The sequence below is a fragment of the Choloepus didactylus genome, chromosome 1 (genome assembly GCF_015220235.1).
Source record: "Choloepus didactylus isolate mChoDid1 chromosome 1, mChoDid1.pri, whole genome shotgun sequence".
In the NCBI taxonomy this organism is placed as follows: domain Eukaryota; kingdom Metazoa; phylum Chordata; class Mammalia; order Pilosa; family Megalonychidae; genus Choloepus; species Choloepus didactylus.
Window position 1 is genome coordinate 54,099,272 of NC_051307.1, and position 21,665 is coordinate 54,120,936.

Sequence of the window (21,665 nt, forward strand, 5' to 3'; positions counted from 1 at the left end):
AACTGTGCGTAAGAGTGCCCACCAGAGTGATCTCTCGGCTCGTTTTGGAATCTCTCTGCCACTGAAGCTTATTTCATTTCCTTTCACATCCCCCTTTTGGTCAAGAAGATGTTCTCCATCCCACGATGCCGGGTCTACATTCCTCCCCGGGAGTCATATTCCACGTTGCCAGGGAGATTCATTTCCCTGGGTGTCTGATCCCACGTAGGGGGGAGGGCAGTGATTTCACCTTTCAAGTTGGCTTAGCCAGAGAGAGAGGGCCACATCTGAGCAACAAAGAGGCATTCAGGAGGAGACTCTTAGGCACATATACAGGGAGGCCTAGCCTCTCCTTTGCAGCAACCGTCTTCCCAAGGGTAAAACTTATGGTAGAGGGTTCAACCCATCAAACCACCAGTCCCCTATGTCTGTGGTCATGTTAGCAACCATGGAGGTGGGGTAGGCGAATACCCCTGCATTCTCCACAGGCTCCTCAAGGGGGCACTACATCTTTTTTTTTTTTTTTTTCCTTGTTTGTCGCTTTTCTTTTTTTTTTTTTTTTTAACTTTCCCTTCTTTTTTCAAATCAACTGTATGAAAAAAAAAGTTAAAAAGAAAACAAACATACAATAAAAAAAACATTTCAAAGAGACCATAGCAAGGGAGTAAGAAAAAGACAGCTAACCTAAGATAACTGCTTAACTTCCAACATGTTCCTACTTTACCCCAAGAAAGTTACATAATATAGCAACATTTCAGTGAACTTGTTCCTACTACATCCATCAGAAATTAACAGACCATAGTCATTTCTGGGCATCCCCAGAACGTTAAATAGCTTATCTGTTCTTCTTGGATTATTGTTCCCCCTTCCTTAATTGCTCTCTACTGCTAGTTCCCCTACATTCTACATTATAAACCATTTGTTTTACATTTTTCAAAGTTCACATTGGTGGTAGCATATAATATTTCTCTTTTTGTGCCTGGCTTATTTCGCTCAGCATTATGTCTTCAAGGTTCATCCATGTTGTCATATGTTTCACCAGATCGTTCCTTCTTACTGCCGCGTAGTATTCCATCGTGTGTATATACCACATTTTATTTATCCACTCATCTGTTGAAGGACATTTGGGTTGTTTCCATCTCTTGGCAATTGTGAATAATGCTGCTATGAACATTGGCGTGCAGATATCTGTTCGTGTCACTGCTTTCCGATCTTCCGGGTATATACCGAGAAGTGCAATCGCTGGATCGAATGGTAGCTCTATATCTAGTTTTCTAAGGAACTGCCAGACTGACTTCCAGAGTGGCTGAACCATTATACAGTCCCACCAACAATGAATAAGAGTTCCAATTTCTCCACATCCCCTCCAGCATTTGTAGTTTCCTGTTTGTTTAATGGCAGCCATTCTAACCGGTGTTAGATGGTATCTCATTGTGGTCTTAATTTGCATCTCTCTAATAGCTAGTGAAGCTGAACATTTTTTCATGTGTTTCTTGGCCATTTGTATTTCCTCTTCAGAGAACTGTCTTTTCATATCTTTTGCCCATTTTATAATTGGGCTGTCTGTACTATTGTCATTGAGTTGTAGGATTTCTTTGTATATGCAAGATATCAGTCTTTTGTCAGATACATGGTTTCCAAAAATTTTTTCCCATTGAGTTGGCTGCCTCTTTACCTTTTTGAGAAATTCCTTTGAGGTGCAGAAACTTCTAAGCTTGAGGAGTTCCCATTTATCTATTTTCTCTTTTGTTGCTTGTGCTTTGGGTGTAAAGTCTAGGAAGTGGCCTCCTAATACAAGGTCTTGAAGATGTTTTCCTACATTATCTTCTAGGAGTTTTATGGTACTTTCTTTTATATTGAGATCTTTGGTCCATTTTGAGTTAATTTTTGTGTAGGGGGTGAGGTAGGGGTCCTCTTTCATTCTTTTGGATATGGATATCCAACTCTCCCAGCCCCATTTGTTGAAAAGACCATTATGGCTCAGTTCGGTGACTTTAGGGGCCTTATCAAAGATCAGTCGGCCATAGATCTGAGGGTCTATCTCTGAATTCTCAATTCGATTCCATTGATCTATATGTCTATCTTTGTGCCAGTACCATGCTGTTTTGGCAACTGTGGCTTTATAATAAGCTTCAAAGTCAGGGAGTGTAAGTCCTCCCACTTCGTTTTTCTTTTTTAGAGTGTCTTTAGCAATTCGAGGCATCTTCCCTTTCCAAATAAATTTGATAACTAGCTTTTCCAAGTCTGCAAAGTAGGTTGTTGGAATTTTGATTGGGATTGCATTGAATCTGTAGATGAGTTTGGGTAGAATTGACATCTTAATGACATTTAGCCTTCCTATCCATGAACATGGAATATTTTTCCATCTTTTAAGGTCCCCTTCTATTTCTTTTAGTAGAGTTATGTAGTTTTCTTTGTATACGTCTTTTACATCTTTGGTTAAGTTTATTCCTAGGTACTTGATTTTTTTAGTTGCTATTGAAAATGGTATCTTTTTCTTGAGTGTCTCTTCAGTTTGTTCATTTCTAGCATATAGAAACATTACTGACTTATGTGCATTAATCTTGTATCCCGCTACTTTGCTAAATTTGTTTATTAGCTCTAGTAGGTGTATCGTTGATTTCTCAGGGTTTTCTAGATATAAGATCATATCATCTGCAAACAATGACAGTTTTACTTCTTCTTTTCCAATTTGGATGCCTTTTATTTCTTTGTCTTGCCGGATTGCCCTGGCTAGCACTTCCAGCACAATGTTGAATAACAGTGGTGACAGCGGGCATCCTTGTCTTGTTCCTGATCTTAGAGGGAAGGCTTTCAGTCTCTCACCATTGAGTACTATGCTGGCTGTGGGTTTTTCATATATGCTCTTTATCATGTTGAGGAAGTTTCCTTCAATTCCTACCTTTTGAAGTGTTTTTATCAAAAAGGGATGTTGGATTTTGTCAAATGCTTTTTCAGCATCTATTGAGATGATCAATTGATTTTTCCCCTTCGAGTTTTTAATGTGTTGTAATACATTGATTGTTTTTCTTATGTTGAACCATCCTTGCATGCCTGGAATGAACCCCACTTGGTCATGGTGTATGATTTTTTTAATGTGTCTTTGGATTCGATTTGCAAGTATTTTGTTGAGGATTTTTGCATCTATATTCATTAGGGAGATTGGCCGGTAGTTTTCCTTTTTTGTAGCATCTTTGCCTGGTTTTGGTATTAGATTGATGTTAGCTTCATAAAATGAGTTAGGTAGTGTTCCATTTTTTTCAATGTTTTGAAAGAGTTTGAGTAAGATTGTTGTCAGTTCTTTCTGGAAAGTTTGGTAGAATTCCCCTGTGAAGCCATCTGGCCCTGGGCATTTATTTGTGGGAAGATTTTTGATGACTGATTGGATCTCTTTGCTTGTGATGGGTTGGTTGAGGTCTTCTATTTCTTCTCTGGTCAGTCTAGGTTGTTCATATGTTTCCAGGAAATTGTCCATTTCTTCTACATTATCCAGTTTGTTGCCATACAGTTGTTCATAATATCCTCTTATAATTTTTTTAATTTCTTCAGGATCTGCAGTTATGTCACCTTTTTCATTCATTATTTTGTTTATATGGGTCTTCTCTCTTTTTGATTTTGTCAGTCTAGCTAGGGGCTTGTCAATCTTGTTGATCTTCTCAAAGAACCAACTTTTGGTGATATTTATCCTTTCTATTATTTTTTTGTTCTCTATGTCATTTATTTCTGCTTTAATCCTTGTTATTTCTTTTCTTGTACTTGGTTTAGGATTGGTTTGCTGTACATTTTCTAGCTTCTTCAGTTGATCCATTAGTTCTTTGATTTTGGCTCTTTCTTCCTTTTTAATATATGCGTTTAGTGCTATAAATTTCCCCCTTAGCACTGCTTTTGCTGCATCCCATAGGTTTTGGTATGTTGTGTTCTCATTTTCATTCGTCTCTATATATTTAGCAATTTCTCTTGCTATTTCTTCTTTAACCCACTGATTGTTTAGGAGTGTGTTGTTTAACCTCCAGGTATTTGTGAATTTTCTAAGTCTCTGATGGTTATTGACTTCCAATTGTATTCCATTGTGGTCAGAGAATGTGCTTTGAATAATTTCAATCTTTTTAAATTTATTGAGGCTTGTTTTATGTCCCAGCATATGATCTATTCTGGAGAAAGTTCCGTGGGCACTAGAAAAGTATGTGTATCCTGGTGATTTGGGATGTAATGTCCTGTAGATGTCTGTTAAATCTAATTCATTTATCAGATTGTTTAGGTTTTCAATTTCCTTATTGGTCTTCTGTCTGGTTTCTCTATGTATAGGAGAGAGTGATGTGTTGAAGTCTCCCACAATTATTGTGGAAACATCAATTGCTTCCTTTAGTTTTGCCAATGTTTCTCTCATGTATTTTGTGGCACCTTGATTGGGTGCATAGACATTTACGATTGTTATTTCTTCTTGCTGAATTGCCCCTTTTATTAGTATGTAGTGGCCTTCTTTGTCTCTCAAAACATCCCTGCATTTGAAGTCTATTTTATCTGAGATTAATATTGCTACACCTGCTTTCTTTTGGCTGTAGCTTGCATGAAATATTTTTTTCCATCCTTTCACTTTCAGTTTCTTTGTGTCCCTGTGTCTAAGATGAGTCTCTTGTATGCAACATATTGATGGTTCATTTTTTTTGATCCATTCTGCGAATCTATATCTTTTAATTGGGGAGTTTAATCCATTTACATTCAACGTTAAAACTGTGAAGGCATTTCTTGAATCGGCCATCTTATCCTTTGGATTATGTTTGCCATATTTTTCCCTCTCTCTATTAATATCCTTTATTGTACCTATACCGAATCTCTTTAGTACTGAACCTTTCTCCAAGTCTCTCTGTCCTGTCTTTGTTTCTCTGTCTGTAGGGCTCCCTTTAGTATCTCCAGTAGGGCAGGTCTCTTGTTAGCAAATTCTCTCAGCATTTCTTTGTCTGTGAAAAATTTAAGCTCTCCCTCAAATTTGAAGGAGAGCTTTGCTGGATAAAGTATTCTTGGCTGGAAATTCCTCTCACTCAGAATTTTAAGTATATCGTGCCACTGCCTTCTCGCCTCCATGGTGGCTGCTGAGTAGTCACTACTTAGTCTTATGCTGTTTCCTTTGTATGTGGTGAGTTGCTTTTCTCTTGCTGCTTTCAGAACTTGCTCCTTCTCTTCTATGTTTGACAGTGTGATCAGTATATGTCTCGGAGTGGGTTTTTTTGGATTTATTCTATTTGGAGTTCGCTGAGCATTTATGATTTGTGTATTTATGTTGTTTAGAAGATTTGGGAAGTTTTCCCCAACAATTTCTTTGAATACTCTTCCTAGACCTTTACCCTTTTCTTCCCCTTCTGGGACACCAATGAGTCTTATATTCGGACGTTTCATATTATCTATCATATCCCTGAGGTCCATTTCGAGTTTTTCAATTTTTTTCCCCATTCTTTCTTTTATGCTTTCATTTTCCATTCTGTCATCTTCCAGGTCACTGATTCGTTGTTCAACTTCCTCTAGTCTTGTACTATGAGTGTCCAGAATCTTTTTAATTTGGTCAACAGTTTCTTTAATTTCCATAAGATCATCCATTTTTTTATTTAGTCTTGCAATGTCTTCTTTATGCTCTTCTAGGGTCTTCTTGATTTCCTTCATATCCCGTACTATGGTCTCATTGTTCATCTTTAGTTCTTTGAGTAGCTGCTCTAGGTGTGTCTCTTCTGGTCTTTTGATTTGGGTGCTTGGGCTTGGGTTATCCATATCGTCTGGTTTTTCATATGCTTTATAATTTTCTGTTGTTTTTGGCCTCGTGGCATTTGCTGAACTTGATAGGGTTCTTTTAGGGTTTGTAGACCAGTTGAAGTCCTTATCTCTAATTTATCAGATCTACAGCTTCGTGGAGTACACTTTCTCTAACTAACCAGCAGGTGGCGTCCACGAGCCACCTGTTCTCCACAAGCCAGATCTCCCCTGCTTAGCCTTTTTGGTGAGTGGGGGAGTGAGTCTTGTGGGGCCCAATTGGTGTACCAAGCTTGCGTGTGTAGTTGGTGTTGCCTGCCCTGTATGTGGGGTGTGTTTCTGGGCAGTCGGGGAGGGGGGGTGGCCCTAACAATCAAATCTCCCTGATGATCCTAGAGTTTTAAAGCTACTGCAATAGTCTAATCCTTCAGTTCAGTCCTGCCACAGTTTGTCTCTGCCACTGACCCACAAGTCTTTGGTATTGGCGTATGGCTCCTGAGACTTGCAAGTGGGCCCCTCTTCCAGGCTGTGCACCCCGGGTCCTCTGTTGAGGGATGACTGTGCTATGTCACAGGTGAGTGCCGTCCCCCCAGGGCAGTTCTGGGCTGCTGGGCTGTGTTGGGAGGCTCCCAGTCTGCTCAAATGATGGCTGAATGGGGCTCTGTTAATTCACACTGCTCCCCCTTCCCAGCTCTGGGACATTCAGCTGAGGTTGCAGGGAAGGCTAATGTCCACGCCCAGTTTTGTGGTGTGTGCCTGTTATTTGAAGCACTTCCGTCACACTGGGTTGTCTGGGGCAGCTCTGGGCTATGGGGCTGGCGATGGGCAGGAGTGTTTCCTGTCCACCAGGATGGTGGCTGTGAGCGGACACCCCCCTTTTCTTGGGAAGTTGTGTTGTTTAGTGAATTTTCTCAGCCACTGGATTATTGCCTTTTGTCTCAGAGCTCTCTTAGTTCTGCTCTTGACTTGACGTGCCCAAATTTCAATTCTTTGAAGCTTTCTGTATTGAGCTTCTTAGAGTAATTGTTTTAGAAAAAGCAAAAAGGATTTAAAAAAAAAAAAAAAAAAACGGCCCTCCTCAGAGATCTAATGGGTTATTGAAATGCTAATAGACAAAGCAACCAGGGCCATTAAGGAAAGGTCCACAGGGCAGAGAGATCAGCTTTTGTTCGGGATTTGCATATGCGCCTCAGGGCCTGAGCTCGGGCCTGGGCTCTGCCCTTCCCCCTTCCAAGTTCACCAGAACTCCAAAAATCCTCCGCTTTTATTTTGGAGTTTTTCGTGTTGTTTTTTTTCTATGCCTGTCTCCTCTCTGCTGGGCTGGCTGCTCTCAGATTCTCTGGTGTCTGGTCTCAGTCTATCTATGGTTGGAGTTTGAATCAGTAGAATGAGTTTCCGATAAGAGCAGCCACTGCAATTCTCCCTTCTCCTTCCTGGAGCTGACAGCCCCTCCTCCCCCGGGACTGAGCCTGGCAGGGAGGGGCGCGGGTCCCCTGGCCGCAAAAACTTACAGATTTCGCTGATCTCAGCAGTTCCACGTTTTCATGAGTGTTGTATGAAGTATGCCCAAAGACAGATTGCTCTGTGGTGTCCAGTCCACGCAGTTCCTGGCTTTTTACCTACTTTCCTGGAGGAGTAACTAAAACATACAGCTCACCAGTCTGCCATCTTGCCCCGCCTCCAGCAGTCCTTTTAATAGACCTTTGAAGCATGCTAATGTCTGAGAACCACTTTCTTAAAGAAAGAGGCTGTCATCTGCCAGAAACAGGTATGCCAGGCTCTTATGACACATCATTCATAATAACAGGCATAAAAGGAGAAAGCAGTTTCACATATTAACTCCAAACTAAAATTCACATGGTGCGCTTCACTTCAAGTGCAGGTGTTACATTTCAATCCAGCCATTCCTTACATAGACAACTTCAGGGTGAGTAGCAGCTGGAATTTATTTAATTGACCATGGTTAATGAGGCTCCCAAATAACTCAGCCAGAAAGATCAGCTAGCAAATAAATGAATTATTTCCTGCTGTATCATCTGTCAATTGATGTTAGTTTGTGATTGTCAAGAAAGTGAACTATTTGAATACAAAACTAGGACGGTAAATCTGCTGGGGGGGTGGGAATCACCATCAATCCATAAGTGATTTTTAAATCATCCTTGGTTTTGTATCATCTGAGCCACCTATGGCCTCATTAACTCTGTTACTATACGTACAGAGGTCACTGTAGTTAGATTTCCATATCTTCATCAGAGGAAAACTTTAATGCAAACTCCTTTAAATGCCCTTTAATGATAGTACTAACTCCCCCTTCCCCCAACATTAATAGTCTCTGGTTTTAAATTTTTGCTCTAAGAAAAGCACTTTCTGTGCAAAGAGTGATAGATTAAAATCTACTTAACAAGAGACAGAAAGAGAAGCTGAGAGAGACATTTTGGAGAGAAGCTAAGATATGTAATTCAGAGTTTGCTCCTGGGAGAAGCAAGGAGGACCCACAAGAGCCGACACAGACCCAGACATTTGGAGATTCAGACAGAAGGACAGTTGGAGATGCTAAGCTAAGAGATGAAGCCCAGAGATAGCCCTTGAGAAGCTTAGTGAGAACCCATAGACACTTGTGGAGAAAGCCACCGGACTCAGAAGTTGAAAGCAATGCAACCTGCAATCTGGGAGCAAAGGACCAGCAGACGCCATCCATGTGCCTTCCCAGCTGACTGTGGTGTTCTGGATGCTGTGGCCTTTCTTCAGAGAAATATTTCCCAGCCTGAACTCAAGGCTTCCTGAAACCTGGAAGTGGGAACCAGTGTGGACACAGAACTCCAGGAGAAGCCCTCTAGTTCAAGTTCGAGGAGCAGTAATGCAGTTAGACAAACAATTCTTACATGTGACACAAAAAGTACAATCTATAATAGGAAAATTTTGTCACCATTAGATTTCACCAAAATTAAAATCTTTCACTCCATGAATGACATTATTAAGAGATTGAAAAAAACGGAGTACACACAAAGGAACTGTTTGTGAATCACATCTTTGACAAGGGACTTACATCCAGAAAATTATAAAGAACTTTCAAAATTGATATGAAAGCAAATAGCCCAATTTTAAAAAGTGGGTGAAAGATTTGAACAGAACTTAATTAAGAGGATATATGGAAGGCAAACACCTGAAAAAGGCTCAATATCTGTAGTCACTAAGGGAATGCAAATTAAAACCAAAATGAGATGTCACTATATGCCTATTAGAAAGACTAAAATAAAAAATACTGATAATATCAAGGTCCAGCAAAGATATTTAAATAATATGTTACCAAGTACTTTTCAAGTAAATGGGGAGAAGTGTAAGATTGAGTTTATAGGCTTCGAAAGCCTGGAAACTAGTACAGTATGGAAAAAAGTAGAAATTTTAACTGAAGTGACTGAGGCATTCCCCTCTGGTGCAAAATTTGAGGTGATTCCCAAAACTCAATGATCAAGATAAATAATATTACAATGCCATATTTTAAAAATCAAATAAATATAAAAAATCCATGCTGAGCAAAGTATCAAATTTTTAGATAAATACAGGATCATTAGCAGCGCTGTGTTGAGCCATATTAGAGCCTGAGGCAAAAGGAAAAGCCAATAATACTGATTGTCTCTGAAAAGTTTGAGTGTAGTGAACAGGTAAGAAAAGTATAAAACTGGGACCACATTCACCCAATTAGAAATATAGAATTGTATTAGTGTGTATAATATTAATATTCTTTTTTTTCTTTTTCTATTTCTAGGGATATACTAACATCTCCATCATGCTGGCAATATGCTGTCCTATTTAACCGATTCAATTATCCTTTTGAACTGGAAAAGGATTTGCATTTGAAGGGCTACCACAGGCTCTTTCAAGGATCTTTACCCTATTATCCTGAATCAATGAAGTGTTACCTTAACAGAAGTCCTAACCAGTTGCCTTCAGAAAGGCACCAAATTGGAAATCTGAAAAAATACTATCTCCTAAATGCTGCCTCTCTCCTCCCAGTTCTGGCTCTGGAAGTAAAGGATGGGGAGAAGGTTCTGGATCTGTGTGCTGCTCCTGGAGGCAAATCCGTAGCTCTGTTGCAGTGTGCTTATCCAGGTATTGTTTGCTTGCTTGTTTTCAGTAATTGACAACTTTTAAATATGTTACCAAGTAGTTTTCAAGTAAATGGGGAGAGATCTAAGATTGAGTTTACAGTCTTCGAAAGCCTAGAAACTAGTACAGTAGGGAGAAAAGTAGAAATTTTAACTGAGGGAATCAGTGTTAATAAAATGCTTTTTCAGCTGCCTAATCCTAGCGGGTAATTGAAGACAAAACTGTAACATTTTGTATATCTGCCAGGTAATATGAATCCTGATAAGCCAAGGACAAAGGTTTGTTTTTGTTTTAATTTTTTACTTTTATACTTGAGAGCCTTGTGTTGATCTCATACAGTAAAAATATTTTTAAATATTCAAATCATTTTTTAGTATCATTCAACCATAATGTTCAAAAGCAGTGCTATGAGAACTATGTGATATATCTTTACATATGCATATATACATATACATTTTGTATACAGTACAGAAATTATGGAATTTATGTAATATATATTTTTATAATATTTATTAAAATAAAAAGTGTTATTAATTATTTTCTTAATGAGATGGATGGAACTTTTAAAAATATTAATTTAACTTTTCCTGGATAACTATTACTTAATGCTAGATGAGACAGAATTCAGCATCAGTTCTAATTGGTTTTAGTTTATTTGTTTGATGATTTTGTTTTAATAGATACAAATGCTGAGAAACCTTGTTCACGAAGCTAAGAAAATGGAAATGTTGGGAATTGTGTTATAATAGTTTCATTCATTCTTAAAACTCCTTTGTTATAACCCAAAATCACATAGCGATCTTTCATCAAGAGTGATTTTTAATGATCTATTAGGTGAGCACTCCCTTATCTGTTTTTTGTTTTCAAATTTTTTATTCATTTTTATTGGGATATATTTACCATACCATACAATCAACCACAGTGTACAATTAATTGTTCACAATACCATTATATAGTTGTGTATTTATCACCACAATTTTGAACATTTTCATTATCCTCCTAAAAAAATAAGAATAAAAGTAAAAAAGAACACCCAAACCACCCCCCCCCATTATTCATTTAATTTTTGTCCCTATTTTTCTACTCATTTGTCCATACACTGGATAAAGGGCGTGTGAGCCACAAGATTTTCACAATCACATGGTCACACTGTGTAAACTATATAGTTATACAGTCATCTTTAAAAATCAAGTCTACTGGGTTGCAATCCAACAGTTTCAGGTATTTCCTTCTAGCTATTCCAACACACTAACAACTAAAAAGGGATATCTATATAACTCATAAGAATAACCTCCAGAATGACCTCTCGACTCCACCTGAAATCTCCTAGCCACGGAAACTTTATTTTGTTTCATTTCTCTTCCCCCTCTTGGTCAAGAAGCCTTTCTCAATCCCATGATGCCAGGTCCAGGCTCATCCCTGGGAGTCGTGTCCCACTTGCCAGGGAGATTTACACCCCTGGGAGTCATGTCCCACGTAGGGGGGGAGGGCAGTGAGTTTACCTGCCAAGTTGGCTTAGAGAGAGACGCCAAATCTCAGCAACAAAAGTTCTCTGGGAGTAACTTTTAGGCACAATTATAGGTAGGCTTAGCCTCTCCTTTGCAGTAACAAACTTCATACAGGCAATCCCCAAGATCAAGGGTTCGGCTTTCTAAATTGGTAGCCCCCAATGCTTGTGAGAAGATCAGTAATTCCCCAGGTGTGGAAGTTTAATATTTCCACATTCTTCTACAGTCCCTCAAGGGGACTTTACAAATACATTTTTATTTTCTACCCAAATTACTTTGGGATATATTGGGGCTTCACACTAAACTGTACAAACCAACCAGATCTCACTCCCTAAGATCCGTTTTTTTATGTTGTTGAAAGCAGAGGATTAGAAACCATCTCTGTTGCCAAAGGATATGTTGCCTTGTTAGACTTGCTCAGCCAAGACACCAATGTGTTGAACTGCCTTCATTTGGTGCTCCAGAGGTTTCTGTACCCTTGCACAATTGCCATAGTATGATTCTGGATGGGTAGAGAGCTGTCTTTTCATTTGTAAAGGCAGCAAACCCTGACTCCAGGTGTTTTCTTGGAGGAAAGACTATGTGTGAGAAATTGGTAATCTAAAAAGCTATTCTTTGAAAACTATCCAAGCCAACCTTTCTCTTAGAAAGTTGTTGTGTATCTCTAGGGAATGTGTATCCATTCCCATGTGAAGACTGCTGATTTGTATCTTTCTTCGAAAGCATTCCCTGTTTAAATAGATTTTAGAAGTTTTTTTTTAGAAATGCGAATCCATTGTACTAGGCATTGGTACAAGTATGTCAGTTAACTATATACTTAGGAGAAAATATACTCTGTCTTAGAATTCTGATTAAAAGTGTTATTGAAGTTTTCTGTATTTTTCTGTAAGAAATCACAAAAAAATTATTTTGTGAGGTAACTTGATTGTTTTATCATTTGAGCTGAGCTTATATTGAATCATGTGTTACAAGGAGTATTTGTTTTTACTTTCCACTCTGTTCCAGTTTGCTAGAGCTTCACTGAAGAACAGCTGATGGTGTACAGAACACCTCTGTCAGCTGGGAAGGCACATGGCTGGTGTCTGCTGGTCCTTTGCTCCTGGGTTGTGTTTCAAAATGGCTTTCTCTAAAACGTCTCTGGGCTCTTGTTCTAGTTCCTGTGCATTGTTGCTTCTTTTGCCCAGGACGTTTCTCTCTAAACGTCTAGGGATCCTCTCTCAGCTTCTCCGGGGCAAACTCTGGGCTTAATCTCTTAGTTTAGCATCTCCAGATTTCCTCTGTCTGCATCTCCAAATGCCTCCAAGCATCAGTGCCTATATTGGCTCCTGGCTTTCTTAAATACTCCAGTGAACTAATCAAGATGAACCCTGAATGGGAGGGGTCCACAGCTCCATGGAAATAATTCAGTCAGCTGTTCCACCTTAATCAACAGACTGAACATTCTGGACCCACAAGATTGCATCAGAGAACATGGCTTTTCAGGGGACAGTATATCCAAACTGGCACACACTCTTGCTGTATTCTTTGATAGTATTCTTATTTAGGTTATCACAAAGCGTAGACTCTTAATTTTGGATATAGTTGTCAGTATTGAAAAAGACAGAAGAAAAATGTCAAATTTAGGTATCATTTTGAAGAGAGGGCATTTAATTCTAAATTATCCTCCTTGGTAGGCTTTATATATATATAGAGAGAGAGAGATAGATTTTTTTTAAAGGTTTATTTTAGGGAAGTTCATTTGATTAGAAACCCAAAGGCAAACTGATGTATTCTATGAGTTTGCAGTGGAGAAGAATCTTCCTAATTCTTACATCAAGGGCAAAAGCAGTGTTCCAAATAAAGTAGCTTTTTATCTAAGTAGGACAAATGATAATGGTTTACTAAGAAGTACAGATGTCTTCATGCTGATGCCCAAAGCCCAAATTAGGTTAGTTACAGTGCTTGAATTTGGAATGTCAAAGCAATGCTAATCAAAGCTTTTATAACAAAACTTATGATTGCTGCAGTAAATGCATTTACACACCAAATTTCTTGACATCAGTACTGGCCTTTATTTTGGGCCGAAAGGCTCACAGCTTTCAATGATTAAAAAGCTCATGTTTTAGATGTTAAAAAAAAAAAAAAAAAAAGCCTTCTTTTCTATTGGTCCAGCTGCTCCTCCCTCAAAGCACACTGGAGGACCTTCTCTTGATTTTTGTCAAATGCAGTTTTTGTAAAATTCTGGTCTCGGCAGAAGAAGAGCAAACAATTCTGAGTCGAAATAGAAAGCATTAACATAGTAAGGGTGACCTAACTTAGTGGAATGGAGTGGTCCAGCTGCTTGCCGAGCGCTGTATCCTTCCAGGTGTGAAATCACCTTTGCTATCAGTGATAACTTTTTAAAATGTGGTTATCCTTTGGTAGTAGAGAAGATTAGAAAGACTTCTTACTTTAATGAATTGCTTTTGCCCTTCGTACCAGTTTGAATGTATTATGTCCCCCAAAACGCCATTATCTTTGATGTAATCTTGTGTAGGCAGATGTGTCAGTGTTGATTAGATTATAATTCTTTGGGTGTTTCCATGGAGTTGCGACCCACCCAACTGTGGGTGTGACTCTGATTGGATACTTTCCGTGGAGATGTGGCCCCGCCCATTCAGCATGGGCCTTGTTTAGTTTACTGGGGCACTATACAAGCTCGGACAGAAGGAGCGAGCTTGCTATAGCCAAGAGGGACACTTTTGAAGTATGCATGGAAGCTGCGAGAGTAGCTGCAGATGAGAGACAGTTTGAAGGTGGCCGTTGAAAGTAGACTCTTGCTCTGGAGAAGCTAAGAGGACAAATGCCCCAAGAGCAACTAAGAGTGACATTTTGAAGAGGAGCTGTGGCCTAAAGAGAAACATCCTAGGAGAAAGCCATTTTGAAACCAGAACTTGGAGCAGACACCAGCCACATGCCTTCCCAGCTACCAGAGGTTTTCCGGACACCATTGGCCATCCTCCAGTGAAGGTACCAGATTGTTGATGTGTTACCTTGGACGCTTTATGGCCTTAAGACTGTAACTGTGTAACCAAAGAAGCCCCCTTTTATAAAAGCCAATCCATTTCTGGTGTTTTGCATTCTGGCAGCATTAACAAACTAGAACACCCTCCTTCCTGCTTCCTCAAACCTCCAGGCATTTCTGTCCATTCTATATGCACCACTTTCCCCCCTCTTCTTCCCTCTCTTCTTCCTACTAACTCCTTTTCTTCTTGCTAACTCCTTTTCATCCTTCAGGTTTTAGCTTAGTAATTAACTTTCCTGGAAAGTCTTCCCTAAACACCCTGCATTAGGTACAACTTTGTAGCAAACAAATAATAAACATTTTGAAACACTTAGTACACACCAAGGACTTACAATGTGTAAATCTGTGCATTTGAGAAATTTTTAGCTGTCTCTGCTTTCAACATCTTATATTTCATTTCCTGTTGGGGAAAAGTTATAATTCAGAACAAAACCTCTTCTCAATCCGGAAAACCCCTCCACAAAGGTAGAAGAGAAAGAAAACAATTTTATTATGGAATAAGCATTAAGCCAGAAAGTGATGCATCACAGGAAATCCACTAAAGAAATTGCAAAGAAAGGAAGGAAGCTTCCACTTTTGTATACCCAAGCAGACACAACCCATAACACGTTCTTAAGGTAAATAACTTGGTAAGAGGACATGGCAACATCATTTGACACACATAGTTCATCCTAAATTGGCCTGGTAATTGAGATAGCCACTTATGTTTTCTAATGTCTTTATCCAAAGGAAAAATATATTTCTCATTTTGTGATAGATTTGCAACTTGGAGTCAGGCGCCTGCTAAAGTTAGGAAATCCTCCCAGGGAAACTGAGATGGGGCATTATCTTCATTAATGATTGCATTTCAATGAATTGGCTCCCAAATTCTTGAGAAAGAAATTTTGGGGTTGTAAAGCTTGACAAGAGCCTTATTTGGCTTTTAAAAAGATTTACATACATCTCAAAGGGGAAGAGAAAGAATTCACAAATATAAGTTTTTTGTTTGTTTCTTTTTTTTTTGTAAGAAATCACAGTAAGAAAAGGGAGAGTAGAGGAGAATGTCTTTCCCTTTTTTCACAGGGAAATTTAATACTTTTCTTTTCAATTCGTATTGACTTTTCCACTGCATATTAACCTTTCTGAATTCCTGTGGCCCTGAGAAATAGTGTAACAATCACTAGCTTACATTACCTCATTTAACCTTTACAACTCTTCGAGTTGGAGATCATTATTCCCATTTAAAGAAACTGAGGCAAAAACAAGTCAACTAAATTGCCCAGATAAGTGACAAAGCCGTGAGTTGAACTCAAGTTTTCGCTAACGTGCTCTTGACTCTATTCACCAATCTCCCTATGGTATTTAACTGTTGATTTGCTTGGCTTCCTCCCTTCGGTGGTACCTTAACTTTCCAGCTTCTATGACAAACACTACACAGTGGGTTGGCTTAAACAATGAGAATTTATTGTCTCACAGTTTCAGAGGCTGAAAGTCTTTGTCCCATGGTTGGTAGCTTTCTGGCTGGTTGGCAATCCTTGGGGTCCTTGGGTTTCACGTTACATGGCCATGCTCTCTCCTTTCTCTTCTGGGTTCCAGTTGACTTTCAGGTTCTGTCTCTCTGTGGCTGTCTTTGTAAGTCCACAAAGGATTAATACCCATCCTGATTCAATTGGCCACTACTTAACTAACAATAACTTCTTGAGAAGGTTTTCTTTACAATGGGTTCACACCTGTAGGAAAGAGATTAAGATTAAGAACGTGTTTTCTGGGTACATAACTAAGTCTACCATATAAAGATATGCTAAAATGGTTGCATTTCCTTTCTTTTTTTTTTTTTTTTTTTTTTTTTTTTTTTTTTTTTTTTTTAAATCATCATTTTATTGAGATATATTCACATACCACGCAGTCATACAAAACAAATTGTACTTTCGATTGTTTACAGTACCATTACATAGTTGTACATTCATCACCTAAATCAATCCCTGACACCTTCATTAGCACACACACAAAAATAACAAGAATAATAATTAGAGTGAAAAAGAGCAATTGAAGTAAAAAAGAACACTGGGTACCTTTGTCTGTCTGTTTCCCTCCCCTACTTTTCTACACATCCATCCATAAACTAGACAAAGTGGTGTTTGGTCCTTATGGCTTTCCCAATCCCATTGTCACCCCTCATAACCTACATTTTTATACAACTGTCTTCGAGATTCATGGGTTCTGGGTTGTAGTTTGATAGTTTCAGGTATCCACCACCAGCTACCCCAATTCTTTAGAACCTAAAAAGGGTTGTCTAAAGTGTGCATAAGAGTGCCCACCAGAGTGACCTCTCGGCTCCTTTTGGAATCTCTCTGCCACGGAAGCTTATTTCATTTCCTTTCACATCCCCCTTTTGGTCAAGAAGATGTTCTCCGTCCCACGGTGCCAGGTCTACATTCCTCCCTGGGAGTCATATTCCACGTTGCCAGGGAGATTCACTTCCCTGGGTGTCTGATCCCACGTAGGGGGGAGGGCAGTGATTTCACCTTTCAAGTTGGCTTAGCCAGAGAGAGAGGGCCACATCTGAGCAACAAAGAGGCATTCAGGAGGAGACTCTTAGGCACAAATACAGGGAGGCCTAGCCTCTCCTTTGCAGCAACCGTCTTCCCAAGGGTAAAACTTATGGTAGAGGGCTCAACCCATCAAACCACCAGTCCCCTATGTCTGTGGTCATGTTAGCAACCATGGAGGTGGGGTAGGCGAATACCCCTGCATTCTCCACAGGCTCCTCAAGGGGGCACTACATCTTTTTTTTTTTTTTTTTTTCCCCTTGTTTGTCTTTTTTCTTTTTTTTTTTTTTTTTTTTTTTTTTTTAACTTTCCCTTCTTTTTTCAAATCACCTGTATGAAAAAAAAAGTTAAAAAGAAAACAAACATACAATAAAAGAGCATTTCAAAGAGACCATAGCAAGGGAGTAAGAAAAAGACAACTAACCTAAGATAACTGCTTAACTTCCAACATGTTCCTACTTTACCCCAAGAAAGTTACATAATATAGCAACATTTCAGTGAACTTGTTCCTACTACAACCATCAGAAATTAACAGACCATAGTCATTTCTGGGCATCCCCAGAACGTTAAATAGCTTATCTGTTCTTCCTGGATTATTGTTCCCCCTTCCTTAATTGCTCTCTACTGCTAGTTCCCCTACATTCTACATTATAAACCATTTGTTTTACATTTTTCAAAGTTCACATTAGTGGTAGCATATAATATTTCTCTTTTTGTGCCTGGCTTATTTCGCTCAGCATTATGTCTTCAAGGTTCATCCATGTTGTCATATGTTTCACCAGATCGTTCCTTCTTACTGCCGCGTAGTATTCCATCGTGTGTATATACCACATTTTATTTATCCACTCATCTGTTGAAGGACATTTGGGTTGTTTCCATCTCTTGGCAATTGTGAATAATGCTGCTATGAACATTGGCGTGCAGATATCTGTTCGTGTCACTGCTTTCCGATCTTCCGGGTATATACCGAGGAGTGCAATCGCTGGATCGAATGGTAGCTCTATATCTAGTTTTCTAAGGAACTGCCAGACTGACTTCCAGAGTGGCTGAACCATTATACAGTCCCACCAACAATGAATAAGAGTTCCAATTTCTCCACATCCCCTCCAGCATTTGTAGTTTCCTGTTTGTTTAATGGCAGCCATTCTAACCGGTGTTAGATGGTATCTCATTGTGGTCTTAATTTGCATCTCTCTAATAGCTAGTGAAGCTGAACATTTTTTCATGTGTTTCTTGGTCATTTGTATTTCCTCTTCAGAGAACTGTCTTTTCATATCTTTTGCCCATTTTATAATTGGGCTGTCTGTACTATTGTCATTGAGTTGTAGGATTTCTTTGTATATGCAAGATATCAGTCTTTTGTCAGATACATGGTTTCCAAAAATTTTTTCCCATTGAGTTGGCTGCCTCTTTACCTTTTTGAGAAATTCCTTTGAGGTGCAGAAACTTCTAAGCTTGAGGAGTTCCCATTTATCTATTTTCTCTTTTGTTGCTTGTGCTTTGGGTGTAAAGTCTAGGAAGTGGCCTCCTAATACAAGGTCTTGAAGATGTTTTCCTACATTATCTTCTAGGAGTTTTATGGTACTTTCTTTTATATTGAGATCTTTGGTCCATTTTGAGTTAATTTTTGTGTAGGGGGTGAGGTAGGGGTCCTCTTTCATTCTTTTGGATATGGATATCCAACTCTCCCAGCCCCATTTGTTGAAAAGACCATTATGGCTCAGTTCGGTGACTTTGGGGGCCTTATCAAAGATCAGTCGGCCATAGATCTGAGGGTCTATCTCTGAATTCTCAATTCGATTCCATTGATCTATATGTCTATCTTTGTGCCAGTACCATGCTGTCTTGGCAACTGTGGCTTTATAATAAGCTTCAAAGTCAGGGAGTGTAAGTCCTCCCACTTCGTTTTTCTTTTTTAGAGTGTCTTTAGCAATTCGAGGCATCTTCCCTTTCCAAATAAATTTGATAACTAGCTTTTCCAAGTCTGCAAAGTAGGTTGTTGGAATTTTGATTGGGATTGCATTGAATCTGTAGATGAGTTTGGGTAGAATTGACATCTTAATGACATTTAGCCTTCCTATCCATGAACATGGAATATTTTTCCATCTTTTAAGGTCCCCTTCTATTTCTTTTAGTAGAGTTATGTAGTTTTCTTTGTATAGGTCTTTTACATCTTTGGTTAAGTTGATTCCTAGGTACTTGATTTTTTTAGTTGCTATTGAAAATGGTATCTTTTTCTTGAGTGTCTCTTCAGTTTGTTCATTTCTAGCATATAGAAACATTACTGACTTATGTGCATTAATCTTGTATCCCGCTACTTTGCTAAATTTGTTTATTAGCTCTAGTAGGTGTATCGTTGATTTCTCAGGGTTTTCTAGATATAAGATCATATCATCTGCAAACAATGACAGTTTTACTTCTTCTTTTCCAATTTGGATGCCTTTTATTTCTTTGTCTTGCCGGATTGCCCTGGCTAGCACTTCCAGCACAATGTTGAATAACAGTGGTGACAGCGGGCATCCTTGTCTTGTTCCTGATCTTAGAGGGAAGGCTTTCAGTCTCTCACCATTGAGTACTATGCTGGCTGTGGGTTTTTCATATATGCTCTTTATCATGTTGAGGAAGTTTCCTTCAATTCCTACCTTTTGAAGTGTTTTTATCAAAAAGGGATGTTGGATTTTGTCAAATGCTTTTTCAGCATCTATTGAGATGATCAATTGATTTTTCCCTTTCGAGTTTTTAATGTGTTGTAATACATTGATTGTTTTTCTGATGTTGAACCATCCTTGCATGCCTGGAATGAACCCCACTTGGTCATGGTGTATGATTTTTTTAATGTGTCTTTGGATTCGATTTGCAAGTATTTTGTTGAGGATTTTTGCATCTATATTCATTAGGGAGATTGGCCGGTAGTTTTCCTTTTTTGTAGCATCTTTGCCTGGTTTTGGTATTAGATTGATGTTAGCTTCATAAAATGAGTTAGGTAGTGTTCCATTTTTTTCAATGTTTTGAAAGAGTTTGAGTAAGATTGGTGTCAGTTCTTTCTGGAAAGTTTGGTAGAATTCCCCTGTGAAGCCATCTGGCCCTGGGCATTTATTTGTGGGAAGATTTTTGATGACTGATTGGATCTCTTTGCTTGTGATGGGTTGGTTGAGGTCTTCTATTTCTTCTCTGGTCAGTCTAGGTTGTTCATATGTTTCCAGGAAATTGTCCATTTCTTCTACATTATCCAGTTTGTTGCCATACAGTTGTTCATAATATCCTCTTATAATTTTTTTAATTTCTTCAGGATCTGCAGTTATGTCACCTTTTTCATTCATTATTTTGTTTATATGGGTCTTCTCTCTTTTTGATTTTGTCAGTCTAGCTAGGGGCTTGTCAATCTTGTTGATCTTCTCAAAGAACCAACTTTTGGTGATATTTATCCTTTCTATTGTTTTTTTGTTCTCTATGTCATTTATTTCTGCTTTAATCCTTGTTATTTCTTTTCTTCTACTTGGTTTAGGATTGGTTTGCTGTTCATTTTCTAGCTTCTTCAGTTGATCCATTAGTTCTTTGATTTTGGCTCTTTCTTCCTTTTTAATATATGCGTTTAGTGCTATAAATTTCCCCCTTAGCACTGCTTTTGCTGCATCCCATAGGTTTTGGTATGTTGTGTTCTCATTTTCATTCGTCTCTATATATTTAGCAATTTCTCTTGCTATTTCTTCTTTAACCCACTGATTGTTTAGGAGTGTGTTGTTTAACCTCCAGGTATTTGTGAATTTTCTAAGTCTCTGATGGTTATTGACTTCTAATTGTATTCCATTGTGGTCAGAGAATGTGCTTTGAATGATTTCAATCTTTTTAAATTTATTGAGGCTTGTTTTATGTCCCAGCATATGATCTATTCTGGAGAAAGTTCCGTGAGCACTAGAAAAGTATGTGTATCCTGGTGATTTGGGATGTAATGTCCTGTAGATGTCTGTTAAATCTAATTCATTTATCAGATTGTTTAGGTTTTCAATTTCCTTATTGGTCTTCTGTCTGGTTGATCTATCTATAGGAGACAGTGATGTGTTGAAGTCTCCCACAATTATTGTGGAAACATCAATTGCTTCCTTTAGTTTTGCCAATGTTTCTCTCATGTATTTTGTGGCACCTTGATTGGGTGCATAGACATTTACGATTGTTATTTCTTCTTGCTGAATTGCCCCTTTTATTAGTATGTAGTGGCCTTCTTTGTCTCTCAAAACATCCCTGCATTTGAAGTCTATTTTATCTGAGATTAATATTGCTACACCTGCTTTCTTTTGGCTGTAGCTTGCATGAAATATTTTTTTCCATCCTTTCACTTTCAATTTCTTTGTGTCCCTGTGTCTAAGATGAGTCTCTTGTATGCAACATATTGATGGTTCATTTTTTTTGATCCATTCTGCGAATCTATATCTTTTAATTGGGGAGTTTAATCCATTTACATTCAACGTTAAAACCGTGAAGGCATTTCTTGAATCGGCCATCTTATCCTTTGGATTATGTTTGCCATATTTTTCCCTCTCTCTATTAATATCCTTTATTGTACCCATACCGAATCTCTTTAGTACTGAACCTTTCTCCAAGTCTCTCTGTCCTGTCTTTGTTTCTCTGTCTGTAGGGCTCCCTTTAGTATCTCCAGTAGGGCAGGTCTCTTGTTAGCAAATTCTCTCAGCATTTCTTTGTCTGTGAAAAATTTAAGCTCTCCCTCAAATTTGAAGGAGAGCTTTGCTGGATAAAGTATTCTTG

At 38.6% G+C, this 21,665-nt stretch overlaps 1 protein-coding gene across 1 annotated transcript in view; it reads left to right on the forward strand.

Annotated features, from left to right (window-relative positions):
- The window catches only part of NSUN3 (NOP2/Sun RNA methyltransferase 3), a 113,102-nt gene that overhangs the window by 19,808 nt on the left and 71,629 nt on the right, over positions 1-21,665 (forward strand). Inside the window, exon 3 of the mRNA XM_037834006.1 lies at positions 9,485-9,828. Coding sequence (XP_037689934.1) covers positions 9,485-9,828 — 344 coding nt within the window. The remainder of the gene's footprint in view (positions 1-9,484; positions 9,829-21,665) is intronic.